General features: G+C 43.2%; 1 protein-coding gene across 3 annotated transcripts in view; it reads right to left on the bottom strand.

Annotated features, from left to right (window-relative positions):
- Positions 1–1,754: 1,754 nt before the first annotated feature.
- ZNF185 (zinc finger protein 185 with LIM domain) overlaps positions 1,755–19,413 on the bottom strand; it is a 41,970-nt gene continuing 24,311 nt past the window's right edge. For 2 of the 3 annotated variants that reach the window (XM_087727138.1, XM_087727139.1), the window contains 9 exons: positions 17,943–18,026; positions 12,885–13,043; positions 11,868–11,963; positions 10,581–10,658; positions 10,115–10,183; positions 7,895–7,975; positions 6,185–6,287; positions 5,316–5,414; positions 1,755–3,461 (listed from right to left, as the gene is read on the bottom strand). In XM_087727138.1, the coding sequence (XP_087583264.1) occupies positions 5,316–5,414; positions 6,185–6,287; positions 7,895–7,975; positions 10,115–10,183; positions 10,581–10,658; positions 11,868–11,963; positions 12,885–13,043; positions 17,943–18,026 (769 nt within the window). In that variant the 3' untranslated portion in view covers positions 1,755–3,461. The remainder of the gene's footprint in view (positions 3,462–5,315; positions 5,415–6,184; positions 6,288–7,894; positions 7,976–10,114; positions 10,184–10,580; positions 10,659–11,867; positions 11,964–12,884; positions 13,044–17,942; positions 18,027–19,413) is intronic. The other variant, XM_087727140.1, reaches the window with a different exon arrangement.

Here is a 19,413-nt window from a genome sequence, read left to right as displayed (position 1 = left end):
GAAAGGCAGAAGAACAGCACAGCAACAAAAAAACAAAATTTCGTAATGACCTAGCGGTGCCTGTCTAAAGCAACCTTTCCGTGATACAAGTCCTCAGGGAAATTGAAATAGACAGTTCAGTTCCGTCTATGCTGCTTAGGTAAACTCTATGCGCTGTTTGCAAAACTCCACCTTTGCACAATGAATAGGAAGCAAAAGTTGACCTTAACAGGATATCAGCAGAGAAGATAAATATTTAGTTTTTAAAAAAAACAGACCTCATCCAACTGGGGTTTTCTTTTTATTTCTTGTGTTTGTAAACAGCCTTGCCCAACTGAGAGGCCTTTCCAAAATGTTAGACTACTGTTCCCATAATTCTCAGCCAGTTAAGCCCCATGGAGGACTATGGAAGTAGGGGTCCAACATACCTGGAGGATTATGGGTTGGGCAAAGCAATAGTTTCACACCAACTACTCACACATACTTGTGAAGGTAGGAATTGTTCATTAAGTTAGATTTAATGTAGCTAAATATGACTTTTCCAGAGGCCATCAAAATATTGTCCTCAGCTTTGAGACTGAATCATCAAAGAGTCTTATCTTGGTTGATTTTCTCCATCAACAAAAAATTTCAATGTGCCCTTTTAGATGAAGCATTTTGTATGAATGAATGAATCTTCCTGTCTCAGTATTATGGGGTGAGGTCCAGTTGATGTCATTTTTCACCTCTAACTAACTACTTTTTCTACCATCGTTCTTAGCAGAGGGAACCACTTAAGGAGGGAAAGAGGAAAAAAACATTTCCGGTTTGACTGAGCTTCCTGCTTCTAACCCTCCATTGGGCACCAGTGAGTGTTGTGGCCTGCCAGCAGCCAGCAGAGCTGATGGCAGACTCAAGACAGAGAGGAGGTTGGGGAGAAACATAAGCCAGTCTTGGAGTCTGGGAAAAGGGCTCTGTGTCAGAGGCAGAGAGGGGGCCAGGACCCTCCAACAGTTATCAGGTGCCTTCGGAGTCGGACATCAGTGGGGCAGAAGAACAGCTGGAGCCTATTCCCAGTGTGCGCATGCACAGAGCTGTCAGGAGAAGGGAACACCTAAAGAACAGGGGTCGACTTGGGAGTAAGGCCGCAGATGGATGGTGAATGGCCCCTCCCATAGGGAATAAAGAACGAAAGGTGAGTGAAGTTTGCAGGAGACAATTAGCTCCCTTAATTAGTGTGAAGATTGGTTCGTGACTCTCAGAGACTCCTTGCCAAGTATTTTCTTGTACAGCATTGCATTTGGAAGATATCGGCCTGGCAGCTCTCCAAGCCTGATAAAGTCTGTGGTTGTAAATTCAACCTTGAAAGACTGTTTGCTGGGACTTTGCAGATATGAATGAGAGGAATTCACATTAGCTTAATTAAAAATGAGTTTTGTCGGGACAAGGATTCTGCTTCATGATTTGGTGAAGCCTAAGTCAGAACAGTGAGAGACAATTGTGACAGAGCTGCAATTAGCAAGCTGCCAACGTCTGTTGGCGCTGTTGGCATCCTGGAATCGTGCAGTTGGGAAGGTGAATTCTGATACCCGTTTTTTTGACCTTGACTTTCAAGAGAAGAATTAAAACACCTCCCCGACACCGATTGCTCCTATCAAATGCAGAAGACCTTCCCTTGGCAGCATTCAGGGGAAATGGCTTTGGAGATGCTCAACATCTGTCTCCCAATATTTTGTCAACAAATTATAGGGAATCTTGTGCGCAACATCTACATTCATTTCACAAAACAATAGTGTAGGGTTATTGGAGACGTTATAGCATTCTCCGTCTTTAGATTATCATGCATATTGCTTCTTTTATTTCCAAAATATACAAAGCTAACTCTGCTGTCAATTGAGCCTCTGTTCCCACACTGAGTAATGTCCACAATCTTTTCCCATGTACTGTAAGGGATTTAGCTCAGGAAAAGCCTATTTCCACTGTTTTGCATTGGTAGTTGGAAATAGGCAATGACCCAAGTTAAAATTGATATTGTGTGCAGAAAACAGAGACTGAGAATGAGGCTATTTATCTTTTCCCCTTCTTACTTGTTTGTTAAAACCTCTAATATACTCATCATAGAAAATGATCACATATATTTCCTCATATCTATATCTATATACTCCCGTTTTTTGGTTAATATACAAAAATATATTAAGCTACTAACTAAATAGCCAGTTGAAAGCTTCAGTATAATTCTCTTCACTTGAGTCTGAAGAGAATAGGTGTAAAGGAATTAAAACTCAAGGATATTGCAAAAAGAATGTTATCTCACATATACGCTTATCCCTTTAGAAACATGATACAAATATCTAAGAAATTAACCATAACTGATTTCCCAACAATGAAGAATGTATAATCTCAAACGGAATCAATGGTATTTATAAAGTAATTATTCCCCAGAGAGACAATTATGATAGGAGGGGGAAATACAACAGCTGTAGATAGAAGAAGCTGCCTGATACTGAATAGGACAATTGGACCATTTAATTCAATGTTTTGCAAACGGGAACTTTAAAATGTGTGAACTTCAACTCCCAGAATTCCATGCTAGAGTTGAAATCCACAGAGCTTAAAGTTTTGCCACGTTTGAAAAACTGAGTTCACTCAATAATTTCTTCTCTGGGTAAAACAAGAATAAACAAAGTAGTGACTCTCCTGGTGCTTTGGATTTCAAATCCCATCAGCCTCAGCCCATGGTAAAAAAACTGCAGAAGACATAACCTCCATGCTGATGCGTGGCCTTTCAAAATTGAAACATTCCTAGGGATGCCAGAAGCCAAACTTAAGAAGTGCGCAAAACATTAAAATTCTTACTTCAAACAATTCTGGAGTGTTTCAAGCTCAAAAAACTCCCGAAATTCCTGGAAAAAAATAGTGTTTTGTGCCTGATGCCTTTGGAATCAAAACATTTTGCGTATTCATTTAAAACCCTTTGCATTCAAGGAACATGTTTTGGAATTGAACATTTCCTAGCTGTGGCTAAAAGACTTCCCATGGGTAAATTGATTAAGAAGCGTTCCTGATAAGAATGATTCAACCTCCCTCCCTCTTTTTTTTTTTTTTTTTTTTTTAAAGATAGATAATCGTGCTTCCTCTCATTCCTGGTATAAAGCCTTCTTTCATCAAGTTGAATGGTGGTCAAGTTGAATGAAGATATCCAAGGTGCCTCCATGGAAGGAAGGACAGAAGGACTTTTGGATGAGCAACCAAGACTGAGGAGGACTCCCCAAATGCAGCCAGTTGAAACTGGGGCAGAATACATCCTCTTCCTGATGTAGCATCCTCAATGAGTTAACTTCAGTGTTGTTGAATGTGAGTCACTTGGCCTGCCTGAAGATGAGGAAGGAGGAATGGCTGGGGAAGAAGATGCTTGCTGGATCAAAGAGTCCTCAGAAAACCCCAGGAACACAGATGAAGGCAGATATCTCTCTCTTTGGGCAGGCTGGTCCAGTCCATGGAACCTAAGGAGAAAAATGGACAGGCAACATGTCAGCTAGGTTGACAAACTACAGGTAGCACCTGTTGTGGCCCAGCAGGAGCCGTTGGAGCTGCCACCAGACTCCGATAGCTAGGGGCCCTATGAGTCGGCTCTGGAGATGTGCGTGACCCGTCAAAACCGCGCTCGACTAAACCGCGCCCGATTAAACCGTGTCGCTGATGTCATCAACAGGGCAACAACAGCCAGCGCGGAGAAAGAAGGGCGCTTTAAATAGCGCTTTGAAAGCAAGCCGATTCCACTTAAGGTAGGGGTTAGGTTTAGGGTTAGCTTTAGGGTTAGGTTTAGGGTTAGGTTAAGGATTAGGGTTAGGTTAAGGGTTAGGTTTAGGGTTAGGTTTAGGATTAGGTTTAGGGGGGTTAGGTTTAGGTTTAGGGGTTAATTTTAGGTTTAGGGTTTACAGCGTGCTTCTGTCTCCGCGCTGTTGTCGCCCTGTTGATGACGTCAGCGACGCGGTTTAGTCGGGCGCGGTTTAGTCGAGCGCGGTTTTGTGGTGGAACCGGAGATGTGGAGGACCCTGGACAGGGTTCCGACTCTGAGCAGGGCGCAGAGAGACTGGTTGGCCACCAGGTGGTGCCTGAGCCTTGGACCAGTGGGGAGGAGACAAGGGAGAGTGATCCAGAAGCCAGTAGTGAGTTGTTCCTGGATGCACACCATCGAAGACCTACTAGGCATCAGGAACAATTACGCAATTACAGGAGGTAATTGTGCTCAGCTGGTGGTCATTAGGCTCCTCTCCAGACTATAAAAAAGACTGCTTGTGCACACGCCTCTCTTGCAGAAGTCAACATATTGACTAAAGAGAACTGTTGTAACTAACTTGGCAGGCTGGATTGCTGCCAAGGTTTGTCTAAGTTGTTGCCAAGGTTTGTCTGAGTTGCTGCCAAGATCCTTATCTGTTTGTTTGCTTGGCTTTCAGCCACCAAGTTTTTGATCTTGCTATTAAAGTACATTCTAGTTAAGCTTGTCTCGGCTTTCGTTACTGGACGGAGGAGGGGGTCAGAACAGCAGAACTTGCTCAAGAAAGATCCAACCTAGAAATAAGGGCAAATTTTCTGGCAGCAAGAACATTGAATCAATGGAGTAGCTTGCCTCCTGGAATTGTAAATGCTCCATCATGGGAGGTTTCAAAAATAAGCCAGACAACCATTTGACTTCGATGGCATAAGTCTTCTGCCTTGAGCAGGGGGTTGGACTAGAAGACCTCCAAAGTCCCTTTCGGTCCTATGTTTCTATGTTCTGTGCTCTAGGCAGGATCTGTTGTGGCCTGTCAGCTGCCCGCTCCAGCAGCTGAATCAGAGGAGGAGGAGGCGTGGGAGTCAGGATCAGCATCAAGGCAACCTGAGAGTTCCGAGGAACAAGAGGGAATGGAGGTGGCAAAGAGAGAGAGACAGAGGCAGAGCCTGTCCTGTCCGTCAGCCCTCAGATGGAGAGTCAACAGCCCCCAGGTGTGGAGGTGGCTGATGAGGAAGAGGAGAAACAGCAGGGCCCAGTGTCTGATGTGTGGCTGCGCAGAAGGCAGAGAGCAGTGGAAATCCATGGGTCAGGCCCTTGGGAAGGAAGAGCCATTGCTCCTAGTGAAGCCCCATCCTAGTTCTGGGGATAAAAGGCAGAGGATGGAGACGAATAGATGTGGCAAACAACTATTCATCTCCCAGCTGGCTGGACTTGTTAGCCTGCAAGATAAACGTTTTGCCAGGGCAGCCGGCATTCCTAATAAAGGAATCTTTGGCGTTTAGGTCAGAGGGTTCGCCGTGTTGGGGATCTCTACCAACATCCCCAGATTTCTAGATCTTTAACCCTTGCAGAATATGCTCACCTAAAAGAGCTTCTCGTAGCACTTATCACAGTGGACAATATCCCGATGAATGAAGATTTGATCCAAGAGATTTCCCATTGGCTTGTGGCAGATTCCGCACTGCGAGAGAAAAAGCAAGAAAAGTGCTTTCTACTTAGCTGTGGACATGTCTTTTGCATGCCTGTATAAAATGTATACTCTGCTCTGCAGCTAGGCAGCTAACAAATAACCCGTGGCTCCATCTGTAATGCATTTGCCACGTGACTGAATCGGACCATGCATGAATTCACAGGCTAAAGCTTCGGAGGGTCAGACAGAAATTGTGAGACAGTGATGAGGACATCTCATTATGCAGTTAGGGAGTGAAGGTTCCCACCTATTTTCTCCTCCCGACTTATTTATTGGTATCCCGTCTTCATTACTTTTATCAAGAACTCAACTCAATTCCAGCATGCCTTCCTCCTCCTATTGTCCCCACAGCGACAACCCCGTGAGGTGAGTTGGGTTGAGAAGGAGAGAGAGTGATTGTCCTAAAGTCACCCAGTAGGCTTCCGTAGTTAAGGTGGGACTTATGGTCTCTTGCTTTCTAGCCTGATGCCTTAATCCCACGGCTCTGGAGCCACATGTGGCTCTTTCATCCCTCTGCTGCAGCTCCCTGTTGCCCGTCGGCTCCACAATTGATGGTGCATTCAGTAGGGGGAAAAGGATGCCATGCTAGGACTCTGTGGTAGGGGAACTTGACTTCCAGTTGGCTCTAGAATTGAATGGGGGGCTTCCGGCTAGGACCTTTGTGGCTCTTTGAGTGTTTAAGATTGCCGATCGCTGCTCTAGACCAAACTGGTGCTCCTTCGTAACTCCGTGAATACCACATTTATCAGGCGCATCCTTACTTTGAAGCAGTATTCATGGCAGCTGATGTTGAGGTTCTCAATAGATATCTTGGCACAGTTGCGGATTACTCGGCCACAGTAAGTACAAATATCTTCCAAAGACCTAGGAGAAGGAAGGAAGGAAGATGACGACAGTCCAAAGACAGTAGTCAATCTGCTTATAGCTTCATAGACCTTCATGGTGAAGAAGATACACAGCTTTCTACACCACATGCAACTCAGAGAGCTCTTACAGCCAAATCCTCCTATCAATAAGATGCAAAATTGGTGGTGACGTATTGAAAGAGGTGCATCAAGCATGCTTTCTCAATGTCAATATCTTCTGCTATGTGTGAAATTGCAAGGGGGACACCTTGTCTTTTGCCTCCCACTTTTAAAAAAAAATCACACAAACTATAGGAAAAGGAGTGAGAGAACCTGGGGGGCTGGAGTTAAAAGAGGTACTAGCCTAGAATCCCTACAACGAAATTCAAGGGAGAATCCCTCTCCCTTGAATTTCATTGTCCCTTATCTAATTCCAAGCAGTTGCTAAGGGTCATTTGAGAAGATTCACATGCATTGGCATAAGTAGCAATAAATCAGTTTCATTGGACCAGTGGTGGGATTCAGCCAGTTCACACTTATTTGGGAGAACCGGTTGTTAACTTTCTAAGCAGTTCAGAGAACCGGTTGCTGGAAGAAATCTCCTTTTGTTTTTTCCCCACTTTACAGGGCTAATCCATTGACGTGAGTGACGTTAAGTTGTCCACGCCCACATGGTCACATGACCACTGAGCCACACCCAGCCAGCTGGTCATTAGGGCAGAGAACCAGTTGTTAAATTATTTGAATCCCACCACTGCATTGAAACTTCATTTGTGGACCTGATCTTTCACACCTGACACTGACGTCTTCATACAATTCTTCTGCATGTGCTGGATTTCAGGCTTACAAATTTCTACTTAATTATTGTTAGCTGAATTCACACAACACACGAAAACCTAAATAAAAAAACGATCCCTGTAGTCACAGAACACTTCCCAACAACCTTTACCAAGGGTAATTCACCCAACAAAAAAACAGTAGGTTCTCCCAAGATGTTGAACCACAGCAGAGGTGGGTTCCTACCAGTTCACACCTATTTGGTAGAACCGGTTTGTCAAATCTACCGAACCGGTTAGAAGAGGTTCCACCAGTGGACCCGGAAAGCAGGCCACACCTACAGAAGAGGTTCCAAAATTTTTTGAAACCCACCACTGGTCCTTGGATATGATTATTCTACACTATCATGCTCCTATTTATAAAACTCAGGGCCTCTGTGAAAGGTAAGGATGACTACTGCGTTTGTGGTGCAATCAGAACATTGGGTGTGTTGAAGTTGTTTTAACGCAAACCAAAGATGCCTTTTAAAAAACAAGTTTACATCATATTCTTATGCATGCCAGTGCTGTGTGTGAAGTAATTTAAGGTGGTTCTGACAAGTGTCATCGGCATCTTCATATCCGGTCACATGGGCGGCAAGCCACTCCCATCCGGTCACATGGAGGGCAAGCCACTCCCACAAAGGAGGCCACACCCACAGAGTAGGTTCGAACAATTTTTGAAACCCACCACTGAACCATAGGATCATCCCATTTCCACCCGGGTTCGTGAAAACGTGGCATTTGCCAGCTTTGGAAGGGATCCCATATCAAACCACAACAGGAGCATCATGCCAAAGTTTGGCTTTACCTTTTGGGAGATGTGTTATTCAGGTAGCTGGTACTGCTGTAGCTTGGGTTCTCCAGTTCGGACAAGTCAACCAAGCTGCGGCTGGAGAAGGAAAGAGGGAATTGTTATACCGCAAGTTTTTTTTTAAATGACTAAATCCAGGAGATGTTGTTGCTATTTTTAATGTTCCTGAAACTGTGCTTTCTTGCGATTAGGGGAAAGAGCCAAAAAATTAAAACTGGGGGTCCATGTAGCATTTGATAGAATGCTGCATTGTTCCATGATGTCTTTCTGGAAAAGAAATTTCATCCGAAAGCAAAATAAAAAAATGCTGGGCAAAGAGGAAATGTTTAATTAAAGATGAAAATTATTTATTTTTATTTTTTTAAATTTATTTGTCTTGTATGCCGCCCACTCCCGGAGGACTCCGGGCGGCTCACAAAAGACAAGGGAAAGGGGGGAAACGAGACAAAGACAACATATTAAAAACAAGACCAACATTCACAATTTCCGTGGAGGCAGATGCTTCTCAGCTCCCCCCAGCCTGCTGGAACAGCCAGGACTTGGTGGCTTTGCGGAAGGCCGGGAGGGTAGTAAGGGTCCGGATCTCAACAGGGAGCTCGTTCCAGAGGGCCGGAGCTGCAACAGAGAAGGCTCTCCCCCAAGGAGTCGCCAGCCAACATTGGCTGGCAGATGGAATCCGGAGGAGACCCAACCTGTGCGATCTAATTGGTCTGAGAGAGGTAATCGGCAGGAGGCGGTCTCTCAGGTACACAGGTCCGATGCCATGTAGGGCTTTATAGGTAGCGACCAGCACCTTGAAGCGGATTCAGAGACTAATAGGTAGCCAGTGCAGCTCGTGGAGGATAGGTGTAACGTGGGTGTACCTTGGTGCACCCACAATCGCTCGCGCGGCTGCATTCTGGACTAAATGGAGTCTTCGAACACTCTTCAAGGGCAGCCCCATGTAGAGCGCATTACAATAAAAAGGCCAGAAACCTTCAAAGCAATTTGCCTACTATTGCATGCACTTTGCATTGAACACCTTGGCATAAACTACGTCTGCAGAAATACAGAAAGATGACAACCAGGCTTTTTGATGAACCATAAAGAACAATCCCACTAACATTGATGGGGCAAGCCACTAGGATATAAAAGTAAGAGAAAAACCCCATTCCCTTCTAGCACTCATGATGTTGTCTAGTTTGGTAATGAAATATCTGTAACAAAACCACCAAGCTCAAGAGAGCACCAAGGACACCACAGTCTTCTTCATCCTCCTCCACTCAGCATGCACCACTCCCTTCTGGTACTGACGTTGTTACCTAGTTAGGTAATGAAACATCTGCAAGAAAACCACCAAGCACGCCTTCTTTACCCCACAAAAACATATAAAGGACGGTTGCTGGAATTGGGTATGTCTATTTTAATGAAAAGAAGGACTAGGGGAGACATGATAGCAGAGTTCCAATATCTCAGGGGTTGCCCCAAAGAAGAGGGAGTCAACCTATTATCCAAAGCACCTGAGGGTAGGACAAGAAGCAACGGGTGGAAACTAATCAAGGAGAGAAGCAACTTAGAGCTAAGGAGAAGTTTCCTGAAAGTTAGGAAAAATCAATCAGTGGAACAACTTGCCTCCAGAAGTTGTGAATGCTCCAACACTGGAAGCTTTTAAGAAGATGTTAGATATCCATTTGTCTGAAGTGTGTTTCCTGCCTGTACAGGAGGTTGGACTAGAAGACCTCCAAGGTCCCTTCCAACTTCTATTCTATTCTCTACTCTGCTCTGCTCTACCACTCCCTTCCAGCACTGATGAGATTGGGATTACCTAGTTAGGTAATGAAACATCTGCCAGAAAACCACCAAGCTCAGAGAGCACTAAGAACCCCAAAATCCTCCTCTTCCTTTACCCTGCAAATACCACTCCCTTCCAGCACTGATGATGTTACCTAGTTGGGTAATGAAACATCTGAATAAAACCCCCAAGCTCAGAGAGCACCAAGGACCCCACAGAGATACCATTGGCATGCAGGGTATTTAGATGTTGCAGAAGACACAAGTGAACAAAAAATACATTATTTAATGTGAAGATAATAGGAGAAAATAATAATAGGAGAAAATAATAAAACTAAATGTGAGCCTCAATAAAACAATAAAAGCAAGCAAATTCTTCTGATTAGCTCAATATTTTTCTTCATTGCAACAGGAATTGCTGGCTTGTCTTCCCTTTGGTTAACTCACCTGTTGTAGCGTGGGGAGGAGGACAATTCCATGCTTTTGATGGATTCTTTCACAAAGAGGAGGCCTTTGCTACAGGGGGATAAAAGAGAACTACATTTCAGAGGAGGCATTGCTTAATAAGGAATGTGATATCTGGTATGTTGAAAAGCTAAGATAAAGTTTCCCCTCACACATACATGCTAGTTGTTCCCAACTTTAGAAGGTGGTGCTCATATTTGTTTCAAAACCTTCCCACCAAAGGTGGTCCCTATTTTTCTACTTGCATTTTCTTACATGCTTTAGAACTGCTAAGTTGGCAGAAGCTGGGACAAGTAACGGGAGCTCACGCCATTACGCGGCGCTAGGGATTCGAACCGCTGAACTGCCGACCTTTCTGATTGACAATCCACTGAGTCACCACATCCATTATGTTGAAAAGCTAGTCCCCACACCCCCCAAAAAACCATCTTTCTTTAATATACCCTACCCTGATGCAGAGGAATCTGAATCATAGTTAGAAAAATTCTTCTGTTCAAAGGAAGCAGCCTCGGAATCAGCCAAATTCCTGCAAGAGAAAGAAATTTGAACACCATAACATCCTGTTTATAGATCAGATACTCAAAACTTGGTTTCTAGGCAAGATCATCTCACTTCATCCTCTCAGTGCAAAAAGTCAACAAGGTTGGCAGGATAATGATGCATCTACTCATTCAGGTAAATCCTGCAGGTTCTGAGTTGAGGCACATCACCTGCTATAGCATGAATGAACTCCTACAAAATCTTTAGGAAAGGCAGTCTGTACAAAAAGAACCCAGGGAATAAATGACACTGATGCCATCTGCAGGATGATTTGAGATATTGTAAAAGCAGGATCAGAAGATGGCCAATCTGTGGCTTTAATCAGAATAGGGCTGAAAGGGAGCTTGGAGGTCTTCTAGTCCAACCCCCTGCTCAAGCAGGAGACCCCATACAATTTGAGACAAGGGGTTGTCCAGTCTCTTCTTCAAACCCTCCATCACCCACAACTTCTACTGGTTCATTGTCCTCACTGTTGGGCAGTTTCTCCTTAATTCCAGGTTCCTTCTCTCCTTGAAGTAGTTTCCATCCATTGCTTCTTGCCGTGCCTTCTGGTACTTTGGAAAATAATTTTATTCCTCTCTTCATTGTGGCAGCCCCTCAAATACTGGGTGACCATGTCACCCCTAGTCCTTTTTTCTCTACACTCCTTAGACTACCCTTCCTTGTAGGATAGTTGCAAAAATAAATGTGTACCCTAAGTTTAGAGGGAAATTTACTCTCTCTTTTTTTTTTGGTACCTTCAAATTAGTGTTTGATTCCTTGCAACTACTGTTTACTGTTTATTAAATTTATAGGCCGCCCAGGACTCCGGGCGGCTTACAGAAACAAAAATTAAGAAAGATTAAAAACACATAAAACACGACAAATTTAAAAAGGACACAACATGCACCCAATCTAAGCGGGGCTGGACCTCAATCCAGAGGTCAACAGCCCCAGGCCTGCCGGAATAGCCAGGTTTTAATAGCTTTTCGGAAGGCCATGAGAGTGGGTAGGGTCCGGAGACCTACCTGGAGAAGTCCCTGCAGTTTTCTTGGCAAGATTTCAGTAACAGCTTACCATTGTTTTTTTCCTAGGGATGAGTGAGAATGACTGGCCCAAGGACATCCAGTTGGTTTGGTGCCCTGATTTTTTTTAAAAAAATATTCTAATAATTCATGTATTAATTAATATTAGGATATTCATTCTTAATCTTTACCTTCCACTCTCAGTGTCACAGATGTCCTTATAAAAAGGCACTCTATGGCTTTTTGGAACGGTAGTCCCAGCATCTCTGAAGGGGTAGTAAGACATACTAGGAAGAAATAGATATGTAGATATGTATTAATTCAAGTCTTAACAAACAAACAACAACAACACAACAATAAATTGAAGGAGTATATGAATCAATATGAATCAATATTGGCTTCTGCTTAAATTATTGTATTAGTTGTTTTCTAGCCTAGAAAATTGTAACCTTGATACTGGATGGCATTACTGCAAATGTTATCTCACTGCTGCATCTCGCTTCTGTTTATGGCTTCAAAGCTAGGCACATTTTTGAAAGCTAGTAGAAGAAATTGTTACATGGGAATATCAGACCCCATAAATAAAGGAACCAAACTAGGGAGTTTTCCTGGATCATAAATCCTTAAAGCATTCTGCTGAAAAAACTTGGCAAAGCGGGGCTGCCTCCCCCTACCCAAGGCTATAGGAATACTCCATAGATAAGGGAGACAGAGACACGTTGCTAATGAATCTTTGTCTCTGATTAGATAAAATTTGTTTCTATCTGCCTAAAAAAATGTATATAATACTCAGAGCTACTCTTGCAGGGTGTGGCTGTTCCTTACATGCCTTTGTTTTGGATATAGTTTTGGATATAGTTTTGTCACCCAGCTTTTGTTAAGGCCAAAAATAAAAGCTGATACTTTTTGCAAGCCTTGTCTCAAGTCTCACTCTCTTTGGCATTTCGGTGGCTCAAGGAAACTGCTGGAACCTTACAAAATGAAATGAAATAATGAACATACAAGAAAGAGAATTCTGGATAATAAGATCCTGCTTTCCCTTTTCTAAATTCTTTAACCGGACAGCTGTTCAGACTGACGAGGCCTTTCAATAGAACAAACACCCCCTTCTCCACCTTATGAAGATATACATCCTCTCTAAAGTGGGACATTGGACATATCTTCTCATCCCTACAAACGGCCCACTTATTTTGCTCTCCGACTATTACCTTCGGCTGTTGAAGGGCTGGTTGTACAAGTAGGATGCTATTCCATTGTTGAATCCCAACATTCTGTGGTTGTAAACTTGATTGTTCCTGTTTGTTCCATTTCTAGATTCTGGGGATCTGATAAAATGGCCACCTTGGCGATCCGGATGTGAAAAAACCCTGAGACCAATGTCCAACACAGGGAGGATTGTAAATTAGAGTTTCTGGGATTGGTCTAACATGCTAAAAGTAGTGGCTCACTCCCTCTCAGAGGAGCGTTGGTTAGAAGGTTACTTTCCAGTTTATGAATTACCAGTTTAGGTCATTCATAACCATGGAAGATATCTGGGAATGAGTGGCATCCTCCAGATGTAAAGAGGTTGAGCGGAAAGGAAAACCCACCACATCTGCCTGGGGTTCGAAGAAGCCATTTCAAATAGTTTGCAAAATGACAAACTATTAATAATGCTAACAAGGATGGAAAAGGCAACCGAGATTCCAATCCTCACCATATCTACTTGGGAGTTAGTGATTAGAAGCCAAAGGCTCTAGCATCCAAGTAATATGCTCAGAATTACGATGAAGAAGGAATATAATAAAGGAAAGAGAACATGAAAATATCCTAAAGAAGAAACACAAACCCTAGAAATAACTCCAATCTTAAGAAAGAAAAACATAGGTAGGGATGCAAGTAGGCCATTTCATGAGTTACTTCTCATGAAATGAGTTCAGTATAAAATAATTCTTCAAGGAAGGAGAGAAGGAGAGAAGAAAGGAGGGAAGGAAGGAGGGAAGGAAGGAAGGAGAGAAGAAAGGAGGGAAGGAAGGAGGGAAGGAAGGAGGGAATGTAGGAGAGAAGGAAGGGGGGAAGGAAGGAGGAAAGGAAGGGGGAAAGGAAGGAGAGAAGGAGAAAAGAAAGGGGGGAAGGAAGGAGGGAAGGAGAAAAGAAAGGGGGGAAGGAAGGAGGGAAGGAGAGAAGGAGGGAGGGAAGGAAGGGGAGTAGGAGAGAAGAAACGAGGGAAGGAAAGAGGGAGGGAGGGAAGAAGAAGTAGGACCGTTGTAAGATAAGATGGATCTATGGGATGATAAAAAAGCAATCTTCAAGTATATTGTCAACAGTAGGGGAAAATTGTTATAAATACATATTATTAATAACAGCTATGAGATCATATAATTGTGAATGTACATATGAAACTGATAAAATAAAATAAATTAATAAAAAAAATAAAAAAAATTCTTCAAATATCAATCAAAAATATTTGGCTATTTGAAAAGAACTCAAGATGAAGAAGATAAAAGCTACCGCATGGTTGTTGAGGAATCTAGGACCCCCAAAAATCCATTGGGAAGAACTTGGGGGGGGGGCAGAAGATGAGAAATGAGGAGAGATGGATAAGCAATACATAATAAATATCACACATTCAGTCTTAAAAACATGCCTTATCATACTTCTTTGTAACATAGCTCAACTGAGTGTGAAAATGCAGGTTAGATTTTCTATCAAAAGGAAAGAAGAACACAATTAAAATTATTCTAACAAGGAGATGCTTATGATCAACTGGCAAAGAACATGCTCCTCGGGCATCTCCTGTTCAGGATAAGCCGTGATCTATAATCATCAAGATAACAAAGGTCTCTAAAGTAAAATTAATGTCAGGTTCTAAAGGGATTGAACACCACGAAATAAAAAATGTAACACAATGCAAGAGAAGAAAAACACTCTTTATGTTGTCTAACAGCCAAATCGCTTAGAACAAATTCACTGATTACAAGGAACATAAAAATTAATATGCCGAGAAAAAAGGATGCATCAATTGACAAAAGGCATTGTTAGAATAATTTCCTATTATCCTTTAGTGAAACTTCACAAGATATGTGAATACTCTTTTAGTAGTAAACCTAGTTGAGTGCGTCACTCTCAGAAGGGCATGGATATTGTTTAATTCTAACATTTGACACCCTCCAGCCAGGAAATAATTTCAGATTTTGGTATAATCTATGCATTCCCTTTAAGAAAAGAAGGAGATGGCTTAATCTGAAATACTAAGACTTAAATATATTGAGACTTCAAGACTTTTTAATATAGAGATGTTGTTGAGTTGAAGAATCCCACATTTTGCAAAGTTATACAAGTAGGAAACAAGGTTTGATTTAGAAACCTTAATAAGACAGATTTGGAAGGGATCTTATAGGTCATCTTGCCCAACCCACCACCCCAAGCAGGAGACCCTACACCATTTCTGACAGATGGCAGTCCAGTCTCTTCTTGAAAGGTTCCAGGGATGAAGCTCCCTCTCCTTACAGAGCTAAAATCTAAACTAAAAGAAGAAGAGAAGAAAACAGAGGAGGAAGATGAGAACTAGAAACAGGGAACCCCCCTAAACTAAAAATGAATGATAGAAAAATAATATGATGAGCCATCCTGTGCTTCGTGACCCTTTCTAAGCTGGACCGTCAATGACCTGAACCTGAGACCACCAAGCAATGTGGCAAGGACATTCCTGACAATAAGGAAAGTATGTCTCCATTTCTTCAACTTTAGATCATAGGTGTCCGTTCCTAATGGCAATGACACCAAATGATAAAAGTATGCCTTGTGACACCCCAACGTGTGTTTTGTCACTTGCCATCCCCATCTCAGTGGAGGTATCTATGCCAAAGACCTACCTAACACACTATTTGACATGAGAGCCCAGTGTTGTGGCCAGCCAGCAGAGCTGGCAGCAGAGTCGGACAATGAGGAGGTTGGGGAGAAACATGGGCCAGTCCTAGAGTTTGGGGAAGGCTCTGATGAGGGCTCTGTGTCAGAGGCAGAGAGGGAGCCAAGACCGTCTGGCAGTTCTCAGCTGCCTTCGGAGCTAGGCAGCAGTGAGGCAGAAGAACAGCTGGAGCCTGTTCCCAGTGTGGAAATGCGCAGAGCTGCCTGAAGAAAACAACAGCTCAGAAATCAGGGTCGACTTGGGAGTAAACTCACAGGTGGACGGTGAATGGCTCCTCCCATAGGAAATAAAAGAGCAGCAAAAGGGGAGTGGGCTTTTGCAGGAAACAATTCGCTCATTCGCTCATTCGTTCATTCATTTCAGGAGTGTGAAGATCTGTCCGTGAATCTCAGAGACCCTGTGCCCAGTCTTTCCTTGCACTGCACTGCATTTGGAAAATTTTACATGGCAGCTTTCCAAGATAGATAAGGTCTGTGGTCATAAATACTCCTTTGAAAGACTGTTTGCCAGGCCTTTGCTGAATGTGAATGAGAGGAATTCACATTGGTTTAATAAAAAGGGTTTTGTCAGGACCAGGAATCTGCTTTGTGCTTTTTGGGGACGCCTAGATCAGAATACCCACATAGAATAGTCCACCATCAGCGAAAGCCACAATCTTGTACCAGGCTACCACTTAATACCCACCTACAGCAAGTGGGCAGCTATATGTGGCCTACATCTCTATCTCCAGTTGCAATGAGTTAAGAATCACAGTGGATTAAGAAAAAGGAAAATCCATCCTCACCAGGAAGATGAAATAAGTTGGGTTTTTAAAATCATGCACAGTTACAATTCAACATATGCTTCCCAATGTATTAGATTGTTTATCTCTCTGTTCAGTATTTTGGGTCTCAGTGACAACACAGTCTGAGACACAGAAATGAAAACAAGGAACAATCATTAGCGGTCCTTCCATACCGTAATATTAATGTCTGCCAGTAGTTGGAGTGGCCTTGAGCTCAAAGACAGATATGTAGGAGAAAAGTATTATATTTGTCTGCCCACCAAATGCCACATGCGTGTCCTGATTTTATTACATGTCAGACTTGAAGCCCAAGGCTGACTATGTTAAAGTTAGAAATATGAATCTAACTCAAGAAGTCAGAAGGTCAAATCTTGTTTCCCAAAGGAATTTGGGTAAATTTGTATTTGTATTTTGTATTTTATTAATATTTATAGGCCGCCCTTTTCCCCGCGGGGACTCAGGGCGGCTTACATAAAATAGGGAGGGGGGGTGTAAACAATAAACATAAAACAATACATAAGAGTAAAATAGAACACAACATTCATTCTTCATTCGGGTGGGGACAGATTGTGATCTTATCCCCAGGCCTGACGGGATAGCCAGGTCTTGAGGGCTGTGCGGAAGGTCTGGAGGGTGGTGAGGGTACGAATCTCCACGGGGAGATCATTCCAAAGGGTCGGAGCTGCTACTGAAAAGGCCCTCCTCCGTGTAGTTGCCAGTCGACACTGACTGGCGGATGGTATTCGGAGGAGGCCCAATCTAAGTGATCTTATAGGTCGTAGGGAGGTAATTGGCAGGAGGCACATATGTGCTAGTCGTTCCCGACTCTAGGGGGCGGTACTCATCTCTGTTTCAAAGCCAAAGAGCCAACACTGCCCGAAGACGTCTCCGTGGTCATGTGGCTGACATGACTAAATGCTGAAGGTGCATAGAACGCTGTTACCTTCCCACCAAAGGTGGTCCCTATTTTTCTACTTGCACTTTTATATGCTTTTGAACTGCTAGTTTGGCAGAAGCTGGGACAAGTAATGGGAGGTCACCCTGTAACGTGGCACTAGGGATTCGAACTGCTGACCTTCCTGATTGACAAGCTCAGCATCTCAGCCACTGAGCCACCGCATCAGAATTTAGAAGATTCCAAAATTATGCTTCTTTCCTTGTTTCTCACCGATGCCCAGAATCAGTCTGCTAATTCCAAAGGTATTACAAACAGATCGAGGTGAGGAGAATGCATCCTTACCACTTGCCATGTTGAATCAAGGGGGATTTTTTTTTTTAAAAAATGAGCCTTTTAAAGAAACCATGAAAAACTGGAAACCAAGCAGCCAAAGGACTGTACAATCAAAAGAGCTGTGGTATTTCTTGGCCACTTCATTTACTGAACAAGGCCGAAAACATCACATCTTGTTCCTGAGAGTTTTTTCTGACATTCTCTTCTTCTTTGAAAGGTATTTCAAAGCCACATCTGCTTTCCTTGCGTTGAAGGGGAATGGGCAGGAAGTGTAAAATAAAGCAGGACAATTGCTCTGCGCAATGCAGTGTCTCACCAAGCTGCCAGGAGTGCCAGTTCCTTACCTGTCTGAATCTTCACCTGATCTCTGATCTCTGTACTGGTTCTGTGGGGAGGTAATTCTATTCTCTGTAGTAAAAGAAGTGTATCTGCCAAGGAAGAAAAGAGAATGTATGTTTACTTTCTGCACCAACTCAGAAAGCTCAAAGTGACCAAGGAGCTGCTGATTCTGTTCTACAGAGGAATGATTGAGTCTGTCATCTGCACCTCCATAACTGTCTGGTTTGGCTCTGCAACCCAAAAAGACAGATACGGACTTCAGAGGAGAATCAGAACTGCAGGAAGAACAATTACTGCCAACCTGCCTCCATTGAGGACCTGCACACTTCACGAGTCAGAAAGAGGGCCGTGAAAACATCTACAGACCACTCGCATCCTGGACATAAATTGTTTCAACTTCTACCCTCATAACGACGCTATAGGGCACTGCACACCAGAACAACTAGACACAAGGACAGTTTTTCCCCGAATGCCATCACTCTGCTAAACAAATAATTCCCTCAACGCTATCAAATTATTTACTAAGACTGTATCACTATTCTTCTTCTCTTCCTTCCTAGTATCTACCTCTTCCATTGATGACTATAACCATGCTCCTTGTATCTTTACAATTTATATTGTTTTATTTGTTTCCTGGTACGATTTGATAGCTTATTAGTAAGCTATGGCTATCACTAAGTGTTGTATCTTATGATAATTGATGAATGTCTTCTATTTTATCTTTCTCTATGTACTGCTACCCTCCTACCCACTGCACACCAGAACAACTAGACACAAGAACAGTTTTTTCACGAATGCCATCCCTCTGCTAAACAAATAATTCCTTCAACACAGTCAAACTATTTACTAAGTTTGCATTACTATAACTATTAGCCTTCTCATCGTTCCTATCACCCGTCTCCTCCCACTTATGACTGTATGACTGTAACTTTGTTGCTTGTATTCTTACGATTTATTTTGATTGTTTCCTAGTAAGATGTGATTGCTTATTAGTAACGTGTTGTGGCCCATCAGGAGCCGTTGGAGCTGCAGATGGACTCCGATAGCGAGGACTCCTATGAGTCTGCTATGGAAGATGTGGAGGACCCTGGGCAGGGTTCAGACTCAGAGCAGGGACCAGAGAGGCTGGTTGGCCACCAAGAGGCACCTGAGGCATGGAGCAGTGGGGAAGATCAAAGGGAGTTTGTCCCTGACGCCAGGCAACAGAGGGCGGAGAAACGGAGGCAGCAGTTACGGAGACAGACTCATAAGAGATAATCAAACCTAGGTGGTTGTGGTTTGGCCCCTCCAAGAGAGTATATAAGAAGAGACTTTGAGAGGAGTCCTTTTGCAGGACACAACCATTCGTAGTAATCTGGAGAACTCCTTGTCTGGTCTGCCTTGTGTTCCCATGTCTGTTGGAGTCTGGTTGCTGCCAATGTCTTGCCAGTGAGTCATGTCTGGGCTTTCAGCCAATAGGATTATAATTGCTGTGAA

Source organism: Thamnophis sirtalis, unplaced genomic scaffold (assembly GCF_051295495.1).
Source record: "Thamnophis sirtalis isolate CommonGarterSnake01/CBP01778 unplaced genomic scaffold, rThaSir2_p1.2 scaffold_13, whole genome shotgun sequence".
NCBI classification, from domain to species: Eukaryota; Metazoa; Chordata; class Lepidosauria; order Squamata; family Natricidae; genus Thamnophis; species Thamnophis sirtalis.
This window is presented reverse-complemented; position numbering and strand designations above follow the sequence as displayed.